This window comes from Electrophorus electricus, chromosome 8, assembly GCF_013358815.1.
Source record: "Electrophorus electricus isolate fEleEle1 chromosome 8, fEleEle1.pri, whole genome shotgun sequence".
NCBI classification, from domain to species: domain Eukaryota; kingdom Metazoa; phylum Chordata; class Actinopteri; order Gymnotiformes; family Gymnotidae; genus Electrophorus; species Electrophorus electricus.
In genome coordinates, this window is record NC_049542.1 from 22,502,415 (window position 1) to 22,518,401 (window position 15,987).

General features: G+C 42.0%; 1 protein-coding gene across 6 annotated transcripts in view; it reads left to right on the forward strand.

Moving 5' to 3' along the window:
* The window catches only part of col16a1 (collagen, type XVI, alpha 1), a 51,436-nt gene that overhangs the window by 25,549 nt on the left and 9,900 nt on the right, over positions 1-15,987 (forward strand). For 4 of the 6 annotated variants that reach the window (XM_027010119.2, XM_027010123.2, XM_027010122.2 and 1 more), the window contains 29 exons: positions 54-98; positions 228-323; positions 836-874; positions 1,452-1,487; positions 1,734-1,823; positions 2,769-2,804; positions 3,382-3,417; positions 3,531-3,647; positions 4,083-4,118; positions 4,222-4,275; positions 4,912-5,043; positions 5,245-5,280; positions 5,387-5,494; positions 7,268-7,390; positions 7,606-7,659; positions 7,824-7,865; positions 8,346-8,381; positions 8,534-8,587; positions 8,670-8,738; positions 9,107-9,160; positions 9,802-9,828; positions 10,422-10,478; positions 10,637-10,678; positions 11,597-11,668; positions 12,795-12,848; positions 14,665-14,703; positions 15,257-15,382; positions 15,660-15,701; positions 15,822-15,899. In XM_027010119.2, coding sequence (XP_026865920.2) covers positions 54-98; positions 228-323; positions 836-874; positions 1,452-1,487; positions 1,734-1,823; positions 2,769-2,804; positions 3,382-3,417; positions 3,531-3,647; positions 4,083-4,118; positions 4,222-4,275; positions 4,912-5,043; positions 5,245-5,280; positions 5,387-5,494; positions 7,268-7,390; positions 7,606-7,659; positions 7,824-7,865; positions 8,346-8,381; positions 8,534-8,587; positions 8,670-8,738; positions 9,107-9,160; positions 9,802-9,828; positions 10,422-10,478; positions 10,637-10,678; positions 11,597-11,668; positions 12,795-12,848; positions 14,665-14,703; positions 15,257-15,382; positions 15,660-15,701; positions 15,822-15,899 — 1,830 coding nt within the window. The remainder of the gene's footprint in view (positions 1-53; positions 99-227; positions 324-835; positions 875-1,451; positions 1,488-1,733; positions 1,824-2,768; positions 2,805-3,381; positions 3,418-3,530; positions 3,648-4,082; positions 4,119-4,221; positions 4,276-4,911; positions 5,044-5,244; positions 5,281-5,386; positions 5,495-7,267; positions 7,391-7,605; positions 7,660-7,823; positions 7,866-8,345; positions 8,382-8,533; positions 8,588-8,669; positions 8,739-9,106; positions 9,161-9,801; positions 9,829-10,421; positions 10,479-10,636; positions 10,679-11,596; positions 11,669-12,794; positions 12,849-14,664; positions 14,704-15,256; positions 15,383-15,659; positions 15,702-15,821; positions 15,900-15,987) is intronic. The other 2 variants (XM_027010120.2, XM_027010124.2) reach the window with 2 other exon arrangements.

Here is a 15,987-nt window from a genome sequence, read left to right on the forward strand (position 1 = left end):
TCTTTTTGGGCTCATCTCAAGGATTTCAGAGATAATGCTTTATGTCATTACAGGGCCGGGCTGGCTCCATTTGTGTGGTGGGTCCCAAGGGCCAGAAGGTATGACTGGCTCTTATCCTTTTGCTGCCCACTTTACAACGCAACATTGATTTCACTGTTTACATGCCTCACTTTACTGTCTTGCATCTTCCCTCTGAAGTCTTGCATCTCCTGGGATTGATTTGACAGGGAACTCCAGGCACAGTTGGTCCAGAGGGATTAGCAGGCGAGCCAGGATTACCAGGACCTCCTGGACCACCTGGATTGGGCAAACCAGGACCACCCGTGAGCAGAGTGACCGTGATGTCACGCATTCATCTGAACACTGAGCCTTCATTCTCTGTCTAGTTTGCATCACGTATCACTGTCATGGGTCCTCACGTTGCTGCCTTGGGCAATGGCTTGTTGTAATTTCAAGTGTAACAAAATTTGAGAAAGTAATGTGATAAACAAACAAGCAAATAAATGCTTTTAAAATTATGAGCTATTTGGCTATAATCCAGAAGCATTAAAATCTATTTCTGGAGTCCACAAATGTTCAAGGATTTTTTTTTCACCGGTTGGTAACTGAACAGTTAAGTAACTGATTGACCACTATGTCATCACACCTGACTCTTAAGCAAAAGGATGTAAGGTAATGTGTACAACATGAACCTTGGGAGGTGTGAATTGAATACCCTACTATAAATGGCCTCAAAGGAATAACTGAATGTGATGTATAACATGGCTTAAGTGGTGGTGTAATCGTTTAATCGTTTCCTGCTGCTGTTCTTATTCTTCATGCTCTTTTTGCACAGGGGAGCCCAGGTGGGCCTCCGGGATCAAAAGGAGACAAAGTGAGTGAAGTGAAATTTAATTAATATATTAGACCAAAGTGCAGAAGTTTCTCCTCATCATAAGACATTTGAGGGAACTGTATCTGATTAAGGGTGAAGGCAATGTACATTTATGGCATTTAGCTCACGCTTTTTATCCAAAGCAACTTACAATTATAAGTTGTACAACTTGAGGGTTAAGGGTCTTGCTCAGGGGCCCAAGAGTGGAAACTTGGCAGTGGTGGGACTTGAACCAGCAACCTTCTGATTACAAGTCAAGTACCTTAACCACTAAGCTGCCACTTCCCTGTATCTACCTTATTGCATCCAGGGGGTTGCTGGGATACCTGGAAAAGATGGGGTGGAAGTGCAGTGCAGGTGCTCATTAGCAGTGGAATGCATTGAAATGTTATGACCATTTTTTCAGTCCCTTCAGTATTCTGACTGCACAGAAGAGCCCAAGTGGTTCTGTGTTACTGTTGTCGTTGTTTATGTCATTGCGACGATTACCATTACCTTCGTAATCCTTTATGAAGTGATAAAATGGCCATGCTGGTGTACCCATGATGGAAACGTTGGGGTTTTGCCTTTTTTGCAGGGGCCAAGAGGCCCAGGGGGACCTAAAGGAGAAAAGGTTAGTGAACCCAAGTGTGATGCCTCATTGTCATCATTTCTGTGGGAAAATGGTTAATCTGTTTGCCTTTTGTCTTATATTTACTGATCTGTTTTGCCAGTGAGCGTGTGTGTGTGTGTGTGTGTGTGTGTGTGTGTGTGTGTGTGTGTGTGTGTGTGTGTGTGTGTGTGTGTGTGTTTTCCATATGTTAACTCAAAGCTGTTGCCTTTTTTTGTAGTTTCTGAATGTAATTTGATGTTATTTAAGGGTGACCCATGTGAAGTGTGTCCAGTACTGCCTGCAGGTTTTAACAAAGGAGATCCAGTGGCTCCAGGCATTGGACAGAAGGGTGAACATGTAAGATCATATCAATTGTAACCTCTTCACTACAAGCTTACTTTAGTAATAACTAATATTCTCCAACTTAACACCTCAGAATCCTGCAAGCCATAGTGACCATGTTTATTAACATTTTCCTTTAGAGAATTATAATACATTTCTACGCTTGCTCCTTAAAATCTGGACTACATGGGACAATTTCATGGGCAGCAATATGGTGAATGACTATTACTCACTAAGCCCCAATCTAACACAGGTGGTTTTTATGGACCTTAAGAAGCCAGAGTAGTATTGTGTATGTGCATGCTCGATCAACACCTTGTTTGGGAGGAGGCGGAGCCTCATCTTTTAGATTCAGGTTACCTTGTGGGAACTAATCCTCACCTCAGAATTTGTAGCACGTATCTGGTTTGTGAGATGCTGGCGCTAGGCTGCATTCAGGCTGTGCCTTGCCACCCTGCTGCCGTTCTGTCGAATGAGTAATGATGTCCTTACTCTCACCACTCCCCACCAAGCAAGCCACACAATCATATTCGCTCCCTGATAATTCTAGTGGCTGGGACCGTTTAGATAGCTCATCTTTTTCTTTCCTCTTCACTGCATTCAGAAAGTCGTAAATGAAACCTTTGCAGTGTAATGCAAGCTTTTGGCTCTTCCATCTTTTCCCCCATTTTGTGTTGCTGTCTTTTCCCCTGTGTGCAAGGGATAGGAGATGGCATATAGATGCTTGGTGTGCTGCGTCGTAAGACACTTGTGGGCATTTCTCTATAACAATTTCCAAAAAAGCATTACAGTATTAGCATTCCGATCCCTCTAGCTCAGATATGGGCCTGGGATGGGAAGAGAGAGAGGGGGAAGAGGGAAGATAGGTGTGATAGCATAAAGTGAAACAGGAGCACTGATCATGGAGGGCATTAATGACAAGGAGACTGATCTTGTTTTGATCTTTCTCTCCTATTCTAGGGCTCTCCAGGAGAAGATGGTGAGAGGGGCGAAAAGGTTTGTGCTATTTCATGTTGTTGGCTGTTACCAGTGAAACACAAATTCCTTCATGTGCTCTTTAACCAACAGAAGTTTGGGTCAGAGTAATCATGTAAAAAGTAATCAGCAGGTGAGTTCAGCTTGCGTTCTGGAGGGCCATGGTAGACTTTCACTGTTTCACAGAGGTCATCTGCTGAGGTGAAGAACTGGGTTAAAGAAAGCAATCTCTAAACTGTGTGATGCTGCAGCTCTTCTGAACATTTGACATAACATCAATGTACTGAATTATTCAGAGCTGCACAAATAGCACACAGCAAAGTTTAATTACATACACACATATATGCACTTAGGATACCTATAACAGATACCCAAGTTGACAGCAGTATAACTGAAAGCAGATTTGTATTCTGCACCTTCAGAAAGCCAGAGCTGTGACAGGCTTGGTATACACCCTTGCATGGCTAGCACGTTCTTCCAGACCTCACTTATTTCTGCAGTTTTAAAGATACACAATGTTGGACAGCTGAAGGTTCACACTCTGCACCAGGCTCCTGGCTATCTCTCTCTCATCCATGATGGTGTGACTGTTTCACAGGGAGACTCCGGGTCAAACGGGGCCAAAGGGGAAAAGGTAAGGTTGGTCTTCTGCAGAAGTGAAGAGGAGGGATGAAGCGACCTGTCATGGCTTCCCTGGTGGCTCTCGGGCTGTATGTTTCCAAGCCTGTCTGCCCTCTCATTCTCCAGGGTGAGCCGTGTGCTGTGTGTCCTACCCTTGGTGAAATTCCTGCTAGTATTTTTACTCAGACTCAGAAGCTGAAGGGAGAGAAAGGAGATCCAGGGATTGGAGAAAAAGGGGAACAGGTGCGTCATCTTATTACTGAGTGGAGCTGGAGAGAAGCCTTGTTTTAGTAGCTCAATAAGAACAATTTTGCACAAATGCAGGGTGTTGTTAAAAGTTAATGCAACGAGGCCTAATTATCAGCTTCAGATGTCCCTCATTTACTTGTACGTGTAAATGTACCTGTGAGTACCTCACTAATCTGTTGTACTTTGCATTTCTGTCTGGGCTCAAAGGAGAAAAGGTCGACATTACTGAGTGTTCATTACACACTTACTTTGGTTCTACTTAGGACATATACATTCTTTTGTCATCTGGAAATGATTATATTATTATACCATCTACCACTGCATAATAAACATTTGAGGAAAGCGTCTAATGCAGATGCTGATGTTGGTATCTGATGGTTTGTGTCTTAATGGCTGACACTAGTGACCTTTTGTTTTGTTAATCTTTAGGGTAATGCTGGCGGCAAGGGCAGTGAGGGGAGAATAGTAAGTATGCCACAGTTTAACTTGTCCCTGGATAAGATAAAACGACCAAGGCCATTTACCATGTCTTTTGGGTTATTGTCTTATTTTAGTTCACTATTTTCAGGGGAAGCCTGGTCCAAGAGGTCCCAGTGGCAAGGATGGACAGAAAGGAGAAAAGGTAGGAGAATTGTACCTACAGACTCTTTCCTGATTTTCAAACATTTTTCAGTCTTTGGTACAATGCGGAGGGTTAATTTGGAGCTGAGATGCATCTCCCAGAGGTCTTGAAAGAAAGCAAGAAAGCTTTAGCTCAACATCAGATCAAAAACCCACATCCATGGTTGCACAAACTCTGAATGAATATTTTATTTGTCTGCTCTGAATATTTAAACTTGTCAGCAGTAAAAATAGTTCTTCTCGGCTACTCTTACCTTCACTAGTCTTTGCCAGATCATACAGGCACGAGTATGAACAGTTCATTTCATCACTTGCTGAACTTGTGTTAGGTTTGAGTTTTTCTAAGCTCATATGACGGGTAGAATTGCTTCAAATGATAAGTGAATGTCTATGGATGTGCATATTTGCTTCTCTGTACCTTTGAAGTTCTATATTGCACTGATGCAGAAAAGAGCTGGAAAACATTTGTTTTTTATGTGAAATTTAAGACCTGTGGTTATTACTTTCATATATACACATTGGTTGCAATTTTTGCAGGGGTAATATTGTGTGTGTGTGTGCTGTGCGCTGTGTGCTGTGTTTTGCTTTTGTATGAGTATGCATCCATGGCATGTCTTAACTTTATGGTGTATCTCAGGGAGACTCGTGTGGTGTGTGCCAAACCACTGGCTCTGAGGTGGGAGGAGGCCCCACCACTATAAAGGTGGCAGGGGAACCTGGACCACAGGGGCCCCCAGGGCCCCCAGGAGAGGCAGTGGAGGGCAAACAGGTGAACCAGAAAAATGTAGCATTTCTCTAAGTGATTTCCACTGTTTGGCAGGGGTATCACTACCACTGAAGAAATTTCTATTGACATGTGGTGGTTGCTTCTCATCCAGACATCACCACACAGCTCTTGATAGCAGGAGTCCAGACCTACCAATGGGTAAACCATGTAGGCATTAATCAGACTTTCATTCTGCCTCAACAGGGACCTCCTGGCCTTCAAGGACTAAAAGGGGAAAAAGTAAGTTACAGCCAAGGCAGTCTTGAATGCCAGCTTTTCTTTGAATGACTTTCTGCACTTCAGATTAGCACTGCGTGGTAAACAAGGGACCCATCCATATCCACAGGGTGACCAGGGCCTACAGGGCGACCCAGGAACTGCTGGAGCTTCAGGTGCCCCAGGACTGCCTGGTGTGCCAGGAAGAGACGGCCTTAATGGACTCAAAGGAGAAAAGGTAAGTTTTCCTTGTTTAGGATATACCTCATAACCCTCTATCTATAAACATTATCATCAATATACAGGTTTCTATCTGCAAATGTTGATATAGCAGATGTATCTTGTTTTGTGATGCTCCTATGTTTGGGGTTATGTGATTTTAGTTTACTTATGTCAGGATCTTTGGTCACCCTATCTTTACTAAAAGCTTGCTCATTGCAGACATATTCAGAGTTTGCTCTAGCAGATGGTTCCATGTAAGACTGTTCATGTAAGCTCTTTCTGTCATTTGTAGTGCTATAACAGTGGGAGTTTCATGTGTATCTATGGAGTGTGCATGGTCTGCTATATCACTGGAAGTATTGATTCACAAAATGTTTTTATCAAGTTCAGTGCATAAAATGCAACCTCGGAACATCCTTCATAGTTTTGTGTACCCAAGAAATGGCACAAACAGGAAATTCAACATTTATTACTTTGCTTAGGTATGATGTATTGAAAAAGGTAACAGTGTCGGATTAGAAGAGTAAAGGTGTTTTATCGGAAACATGCCAATAACTGGCAAGAATGAACTAGCACATGGTGACAAATCAGTGTTTTTTTTGAGAAGCCAACTTTAGGTGATAAACGAGCTGGCACAAAAATGGATGACCAGACCACTTTCATTTGATTCGATGGTCCTTGTATAAGCTACTGGTCCTGTATTGTATGTGTAGGACTTTAATGTTTTGACCAATAATGGATGAGAGAAAAACATTTCTGTAGCTCTGTGAGCACATCATGTAGATTCAAAGCATTTGTAATTACATTAAATTGCACTGCAAACTATAGCATTCACAGAAACAACAATGCAGTTATTTAGTTAACATCAGTTTATTTAAACTGGTAGTATACAAATCACTTCATGCTGATTGTTTTGGGAAATGTAATAGTTGCATTATTAGATATGCATATGCTCATAATGTGACCCATTAATGGATGGGGGGGATTCTCTTTAACATCCATTTGACAGTACTCGGGTTTTGATTAAAATCTGAGATTGGGTATGCTGTTCCCAACACTTGTGTTTGCACAAAACCTAACAATGAGCAAAACTCCATTCAGACAAAGTCATGGAAGACAGGAAATTAGTATAGCACGGTTGATGATAAGACACAGTATAGCATGGATGACAGAATCAAATATAGCATGGAAGACAAGACATAGTATAGCATTGGCCTTCATAGTTAGCATCCAGAGTGCTAGAGTGCTAATATGAAGGATATAAAGGTTACATGGTAATGCATTATATACATATTATATACTAATAGATCAGTACTTCATTCAAACAACTAAATGCTGTACACAATCTGCTGTATAAACTGTTGTCAGATCAGTGTAGTCAGTACAAAGCAAAACAGCATTGTTTGGGTTGTAAAAAGCTACTTTGTCTATAGTAGAAGAGCAATGTCTGAACTAATACTAACATGCTGCATTCAGGCAAGCTGTAAAATGCTGAACCTAACACAAAATACAGGGTGGGGGTAAATTATAACTATAGCCTGTGCCAAACAGGAAATGCTGACAGACAATGCTTTCAGAAGTGTAAACAGAGATGATTGCACCAGTTTCACTTGGGATTGCTTACATAAATAAATAAATTGTTTAATAAATAAAGCGTGGCAGCAGTTAAACTAAATGACCTACATACCATTTACATGTCAAAGAGGTGCACTCTTAAGCCTCAGCTCAGGCGCAGAGCTACTCAAGTGCATCACCCATGGGGCCACTTGTCTCCTGACTGTGTTGCCAGGGCGATGCATGTGACAGCTGTCCATCAATCCCTGAGGGGCAGAATAATGTGGTGGGCTTCCCTGGGCCCAAGGGAGAGAGAGGAGATCCAGGTCCACCTGGTGAAGGGAGAGCAGGGAAACCTGTGAGTGCCTGTTTGCGTCACACTCTTTCACATGCTTTCGCTTGCTTCTCTTACTTTAAAGATAAAATAAGATGCACAGCTCCACTTAAATATTTAATCCTTGTGCCCTGTACAAATGATTTTGATATAGATGATATAGAATGATGTAGAATGCCAAATGTGTTCTTTAGATTGGATGTTGACTCTACTGTCTCTCTTTTATCTCTGTTCTATAGGGTAAGCCAGGTCTGCCAGGTGTCCAGGGCCCCCCAGGACCTAAAGGAAGTCAGGTAACAATGCATTCAACCTGTAGAATATTTTAATCTGTTTATATGTGTGTGGGATATGCAGTGTGTATATGTGTTTATCAGGTGTTGTAATCATTTCACATTGTGTGTTTATCAGGTGGTGTAGTCATTTCACTGTGCATGTGTGTGTTTGTGTTCCTCTATAGGGTGATACTGGACCTGTAGGAATTGGTCTGCCAGGACCTCAGGTGTGTTAAATAGAACAGTGTGAGGCTGTTTAAACATGCAATTAAACCTGATTTGTATTCCTGTTTCTGGTGCCTGTCCTCAAAAATGTGCTTTACACTGCTAAAAAAAATCACCTGCAGTGTGATCTTCACCAATTTGGACACCATTAATATCTCATAGGCATGTGGCAGAAATCCTTTTTACATTGTAAATGTTCTTCTGAGCACACATATCCAATATCCATATAAAAATAAATCTCATTTTCAGTGGTATATATGCTGGTTGAGAATACATATTTCATTAAGATGATTTTTGAAGTACTCGCAGATTTAGGCTAAATATAAATATATGGTCTAAATATGAAAAATGCAGGTACACCTACACAGACCTGCTGATCTGTTGCTGTGCACGATGTGGCAGTTAATTTTGTCTTATCTTTTTTTTTTTTTTTTTAAAGCATGTATTATTCACTAATCCATTCCTTCATTCTTTCTGTTTAGGGTGAAGCAGGAGTGAAAGGTGTTCCTGGAGCTGCTGTAAGTGCATTATGATTATTAAAAGTGCGTTTTTAACAAATGCATCAGTTCCCATAGCAATAGATTAGCCTAATTATGAGCCTTAGCTCTCCACATGCTCCAAGCTCAACTGTGTTTCCGTTCTGCCTGTGTAATGTATCTGTATGTTGCAGGGTCCTGTAGGACCCCAGGGCCCACCTGGGCTGCTCGGGCCAGCTGGAGAGAGGGTAGGTGTGGCCATGATGACTCAGCAGTTTTTAGGCCATCCAGGCTCTAAGCTTGCCAACATTCATTTTGTGACCTCCACAGGGCCTGAAGGGTGAGACTGGTCCCCCAGGACCTCAGGGACCGATGGGTGTCGGCGTGGCTGGACCCCCGGTAAGGACGTGGTAGGCTTAGAATAAACATGCAGTATAAATGAAGGTGACTTGACGTGTGTGTGTGTGTGTGTGTGTGTGTGTGTGTGTGTGTGTGTGTGTGTGTATGTGTGTGTGTATGTGTGTGTGTATGTGTGTGTGTATGTGTGTGTGTATGTGTGTGTGTATGTGTGTGTGTATGTGTGTGTGTATGTGTGTGTGTATGTGTGTGTGTATGTGTGTGTGTATGTGTGTGTGTATGTGTGTGTGTATGTGTGTGTGTATGTGTGTGTGTGTGTGTGTGTGTGTGTGTGTGTGTGTGTGTGTGCGTGCGTGTGTGTGTGCGCGTGTGTGTATGTCAGGACATGATTTATGTGTTGTGCGTCTCAGGGCAAGGAAGGTGTTCCAGGTCTGCCTGGAATCCCTGGGGAAGATGGGAGACCGGTGAGTAAAGTTCTCAGCTCTTTCTATGCTAAACGTGTCTGCTTGATCTCCTTACCTCACACCAGTCTTTTTGCTGCTGTAACAAACCCTGCTACAAAACAAGACTTATTGCATAACTCAATAGAACATACAATTAATTAAAAAGTGAAGTATACTCCAAGTATCAGATGAACTATCAATAGCTGTGGAGAGAGTTTATTGTCTTGGCGATAGCTCATTAAAGAAGCAAAGGAAGTCAGCTTTTACTGCATCAACTGTTAATTACCAGGGGCTTTATACAGTAGTATCCAGGAGTGGAGGCAGAGACAGATAGGGCCATCTCTACCTACACCTGAATCCATAACAGCAACACATTGTCTGCTTTCATCTCATCAGCTGTAGCCTCTTCTCTCTGATCTGCACTCATCTCACAAACCAGAGGGCTTTATTCTGAAGAGCAGAGATAAACTGAGCACTTTTGTGTGTGTGTGTGTGTGTGTGTGTGTGTGTGTGTGTGTGTGTGTGTGTGTGTGTGTGTGTGCGCGCGCGTGTGTGTGCGCGCGCGTGTGTGTGCGCGCGTGTGTGTGCGCGCGCGTGTGTGTGCGCGCGCGTGTGTGTGCGCGCGCGTGTGTGTGTGCGCGCGCGTGTGTTCTGTCTTTCAGGGAGCCAGTGGTCCTAAGGGTGACAAGGTAAGTCTTAGGCTCTGTAGGCTGCAGAGGCAGTTAGGAGATCCCCTAAAGCAGAAGCAGTGGGTGTAAATGTGAGTGTGAGTGTGTGGAAGGAACAGTCTTGAGGGGAATGTTTGTGTGGACAGTGATGTGTCTGCCCCTGAGACACAGGAAAAACTCGAGAGAGAGGATGACAAAAAGGTTTGTGCTGAAAGAAAATGCTAAACGTACCCATAAGAGCAGAAATGAGGCTATTAATTAACTGTCAGCTGTGATCTACAGATGTGTTGGCAGAGGAAGAAAGAGGGAAAATCTGTTTTGTTAAATACGTCATTCTCTGCTGTTGTCCATTATGTCTCAGACATCTAAACAGAGAAGATGACGGTTGCCAATAGCCAATGATGTATATCCTCCTTTCAGTGTGACATAGTGCTTTGTCATTGCTATGGAGTACTAGGATTGAGTTCTGCTGTAGACTCCTTTGTTTCTGTTTCCATGCATTATGTTAGTGCTCAGTTACCCTGCTGATATCTCCAACATTGCACTCACTTTGTCAGGCTTAAATGACACAGCATGATGGGAAATGGCATGTTGTGTTTTCTTTTGTGTTGTAGGGTGAACCAGGAGAGTGCAACTGTCTGCATTCTCCCTTCCCAGGAGCTGGAGGACCTGTGAGTGCGTTTACATCTTCTTGTTAAAGACTTTTTGGCCAACCAGCTAAAGACACACCCACGCGCATGTGCAAACATACACTTGTAGGTGCTCAATGCAGGTGATGTTGTGTGCAGGTGAAGGGTGTGCTCTGAACTGGGCTGCTTTTGTTTTGCAGGGTGCTCCTGGTGGTGGGAACATGTTGCAGGTGGGTCCTCAGGTCTGTGTCCTATGCTCAACTTTGTGCTAACCGCAGTGAATTGGATGACAGAATGCCTTTTACCTCATACTGTCAGTGTGCAGTAGAAACAGTACCTCCAGAAGAAACCGTAAAAAATGGTCATTTTATTTCCACTGGAAATTTTGCATTACGTGGCATTTGGAAACATTCTTATTGGGCTTAACAATATATATGTCCCTGTATAGAAAATTTATGACAGCTTCCAAATTATGTAAAATCTAAAAGTGCATTAAATATGAGCTACAAGGATTCTGCAACACATTGGCAATATGTAACAAACATCTCAGTACAGAGTGGTGATCAAAAGTCAGCTCTGCCTGACTTGATAGACATACTAATTTGGGTATGAAGACCAAAAACTAATCCCAGATTATCATTCTGAGATTCAGGCATATAGTATAACCACTTTTTTCTCTGTGTCCGTTTTTTTCATCGATCCTCTGAGATGCAATATATGGAAATCATATGCTCATCAGTCACTTCATTAGAAACAGCTACCTCTCACTTATAATTTCTGTCTACTTTATTAAGTACACCTGCCTTTCAGGTGTCATTTATATGGGTACAATTACAGGCAGCCCAATTACAGTAGTCCATGTACAATCTGTTATACATCCTCTACCGAATTTGAGAGTCACAACACTGTTGCTGGAGTTTTTACATGGGTCAGCATCACTGTGGGTTCAAAGGAGAGGTTATTCCAGAACAGCCAACAAATCGAAACTTCTAATAAAGCCACCAGAAGCTCTGGTCAAAACCTGACCATTGAAAAGTTGAAAATTAACTGTTGGCTAACACGTGGGCTATATTGTCCCCTTAGAAGGTAAACATTTATAATAATGCAGCTAGTGAGTATATCATTGGTCACATGGCTTCCTCATGCTGCATGTGTTTCAGGGGCCTCCAGGACCTCCAGGCCCCCCAGGTCCCCCAGGGCCCCAGGGCTTCATAGGTACTCCAGGCCCACAGGTAAGTGCTTAGTGGCCTGGCTGTTTCACATGGCCATGGACCTCCCATGCTGCTATTGGTATGGGAGTCAATCCTCTGTCTTTGTGAGCCTACCTGTCCTCTGCTGCTGTGTGTGTCTGTCTTGCGTGTTGTCTTTTTGGTTGGTTGGTATGTTTGTAGGGGCGTGCCCTGCATGGGTAGCTATGGGCTTTGGCTAAAGCTAATAAAAACAGATTTTACCATGACAATTTTTATATAATATCATAAAATATTTCAAATAATAAAATATTAATGTAAAGTAAACCTTACATTAAAGCTTATTTAAAGCAATTGCTTTCAATTACCTTAGAAAAGTAATTGTAATATAATGTAACTGTAATGTAAAAATGCCGTAGGTTAAAATAGGATCATTTGTAATGTAACTTTGTAATGTAGTTGCTTTTGATGACCGCTGCTGGTTTAATGCGGTATTAAACTGCGCTGCCTATGTTTAAGTTGCACTAACACTTGTAATATGGGGCTTGGGAATGTTAGACACAAGATAAGGCTGTGATTTAAAAGCAAAAAGTAAATGTAAGAGGGAATCACAGCAGATTTAATCTTTTAAAATTAAATTTAATGTGAAATAAAATTAATCTCTAAAATTTAATTTGTTTGCAACACCAATGTGATTATTATGTGTAGCTAAGAATATCATTCTGCTTTCTCTTCTAAAAGCCATGCAGAGCTCACTGTGAAGTATGTATATTGCTTAATGCAGTTTCTCTTTACTGTCTATACACATTGAGCATATGAATTGCTTGTAAGTTTAAATTTCATTTAGAGTACTTTTTGTATAATTTTATGGCTTTCTTTTAAAAAAAGCCCATTGTCTTAATGAACTGGGCCAAGCATCATTTCAGTGAGGCTTCACCGTGGGTGCTGTTTGGTGTTTAACCTGGTGTTGTGTCCCAAGCCTGAATAAGAAGAATTAAAACTATAAGCAAGGAAAAAAAAGCAAGCTAAACACAAATGTAGACTACAAGCTGGGACACAAACCAGGAGAGGGTCCAGGGCTTTGGCTACTTTATCCCTACCCTGCTGGAGAAGGACGTGTCCAGGGTGCAGCCGAAGGCTAAACCAATTCAACCTCAGTTCCTTCTTACAGGGTCTCCCTGGCAACGATGGCTTACCAGGGCAACCGGGTCTGCCCGGCCAAGCAGTGAGTAACCAGATAGGGGAGGAGCTAGTGGAGTGCTGTAACTTTGGAACGGGTTTAAACTAAAGCTGAAGAGCCTGGTTGGTCGACATCTGGTTTGGAACTGGAGCAGACCTGATTTTAAATGGGCTGTTAGTGGAATTAATGATGCGGCGAGCCAGAACTCACTAGAGCGGCATCTTGAGAACAATAGCAAAGTACCATCTGTATTTTTATGGTTTGAAAGAAATGGGTAAGCACTTGTCAGTGTCCTAACTCAGCACTATGTGACTTATCTGTGTTGGGTTGTGTTCTTTATGGAGACCTATGATCTTATTGCCCTCTCAGTGTTGATGCTGCGTGCTCTGCTTTTGTGGAGTCATGAACATGGCCATTGTGTTGCTGTGCAGGGTGGTCATTAAGGTGAATGATGTGTGGTACAGTAAAAGCCATTAGATCTCTCCATAAAACCCTGAACTGCTTGGGCCTTGGTTTTTCTGCAGGCCGGTGTACTCCACTGGCCACAGACCCATGCTGGTCTCATGTTTTCAGGTGTATTGTTTGTGCTGGAAACTTGGCCAGGCTTCAGAATCCCACTGCATGCACTGCTCCATTTCTAACATTACCAGACTCCAACCACCAGCTCCTCTGTCAGCCAAACTACATTTGTTAAATGTCAATGCCTCTATTCTTCGCCAACGCCCAACCTCTTAGAAAAATTCAGCCACTATTCGGTTTAGTCACTAAGATAACCTGGTAAAGTTTCTAGGAGCAGTTCCACTGAGATGTCTTTTAGATAAAAGAAATTTTAACAAAGGATTTATGACAAAAAATGGCCATTTTAAACAAAAAAGTGCAGAGTATCCATACATCCATAGTTCCGCCTTGATATGTAATTATCAATACTATTTGAGATCCTATAATTGAACATAGCTATAGTCCGAGGTGCTGCAGATCACATCGCTGCTAAGCCAAAATTACAGCCCCTGCTGATTACAGCGGTTTAGGCAACGTTAGCCAACTACTGGGTGGATATCGCACGAAGTAGACTATAATTTTCAGGTTCTCTCCTTGCAAATGATCCCACTGTGAAATCACTTCACACACCACTGGTCTTTACTGTGAAGTAGTATGCACATGTCTAGACCACCTAGTACTGACAGATGAAATATGAACTTCATACATGCACCGTGACTGAACACACCTGGCTTATTACCACCCAGCTGGCAGGTTCTTTAGTCTATTGCCAGTCCACCTTGCCAAAATAATTATTTTACTTTAAGGACCCATATTAACATTGTTGCCTGTGTTTGCAGTTTATTTGCATATTTGGTGTTGTTTACATGAGTGGGACAGGATATGGAGTAGTGATTTTGGTCCTTTGAATATGATGTTATTGGAAATCTTAGTAGGCTTATGTGATTTGTATGACCTCCTAAACTGCTGTGTGTTATGAAAAACTTTTTTCCCGAACTGTAATGGGAAAAAAAAACATAGTAAATAATAGTAATGAATGATAGTGATTAATGAAAAATAATAGTTCTTTTTCTGAAAATGTTTTACTCATTTTTCAATCATCTCTTTAAAAAATAAGACATTATTTTAGAGGCATTATTTTGGTTTCAAATGAAATATTCCTACATTATTATTCCTAATATTGAAATTTAAATAAAATACATAAACATATTGCTGCTGTTCAGATCTTTATGAAATGCCAGATGTTTCAAACAAGTACATCTACCAAGTAAACATTGCCTGTGATGTTGCAACCCTCCTTTTTTTAGCCAGCCATGCTGCATCTGCATGGCTCATCTCTTTCTCTCTCAATTCCATTTTTCAGAATCCCCTTCTAAAGGATGATACTTCCTCTGACTTAAAGGTTAGCAACAACATAAGACTGATTGCATGTATTTGAACCAACAGCCTGGGTTTTATTGCAAAGGTCTTATCCTCTACATGGTCCTCAGGCTGGTCCTTCAGGCTGTTTTAGTCAGGTTTTAGTCAGGGAGAATTAGAATTAGAATTAGAATTAGAATTAGAATGCCTCAGTTTACAAAAATCAGATCAGATCATTGTATGGAATTATGAGCCTAACAGAATTTTGTAAAATTCTTACAAATCCAACTTTTATCATTTTAGAAGTTCAGCATGGTGTTTAGGTACTTCAGTTGTGCCCATGCATGTACACATACAGAGTTTCTGTTTATTAGGCTCTGCTAAATGCTCAAACATAGTACAAAGATTCACTTTTGTCATGTACGTGTCCCTATTCATTGAGTAATAAATAAAGTATTTCCATTCAGCCCTCTTCATGCAGTGACCTCACATGCCATTATGTGCCTGCTCCTTCGGTTTGGCTGTTCTGCAGCACCGTGTTCTGTACACAGGAGACTCCCCGCTGTATGACTGATGCTGAATGTGCTCTGCTGCAGGTGCAGTGTGAGGACTGCTCCCAGGGCCTGCCAGGCGTACCTGGTGTACCCGGTGTGCCTGGCCCTAAGCCTGAGAAGCCAGAACAGGGCAAGCCCGGCGTCATTGATTTGGATGACTGTGAGAGGGTGAGGGGGGCTTCAGTAGCAGGGCTCATTCAGGGTTTTGTTGACTTGGCCATTTTAACTTTTCTTTATCTGATATTATGCTTGAAATGTGCAGTATCATGCATTATCAAGGCATTGGTGACACAAGTAGTGATATGTAGCATAATCTTTTGCCCCCACATGCCTAGTTAATCATCTGGATTGGCTTGTGGTCACACTTGATATGCTACTGTGCAGGTTTGATTCCTTGGCAGCTGTATGTGAATAAGCTTGTAAAAGTCTCTGCTTGGCTTTTCAGTGTTTAGAGAAGCTACAGAAGGAGGAACCACCACGAGGGACGGTGAGTATATGCAAAGCTCTCTGGATGCTCTCTTTAATCACAGTGTCCCTTCCATCCTGAGAAGTGGCCACTGCCTTGTCCTAAAGTCACCCCAGTCCATTTTTGTTTAATCCCTTTTAGACAAACAGCAACAATGCTTGTGTAGGTGTGCCAGGGACACCCGGTATCCCAGGGCAACCAGGGATCAAAGGAGATCCGGTGAGCAAGAAGCTCATTAGTTATTAGAATGTTGGAGAGAATTCTAGAATATTGTTTTCTCTTTATGATATATATTGCTTGCTACATT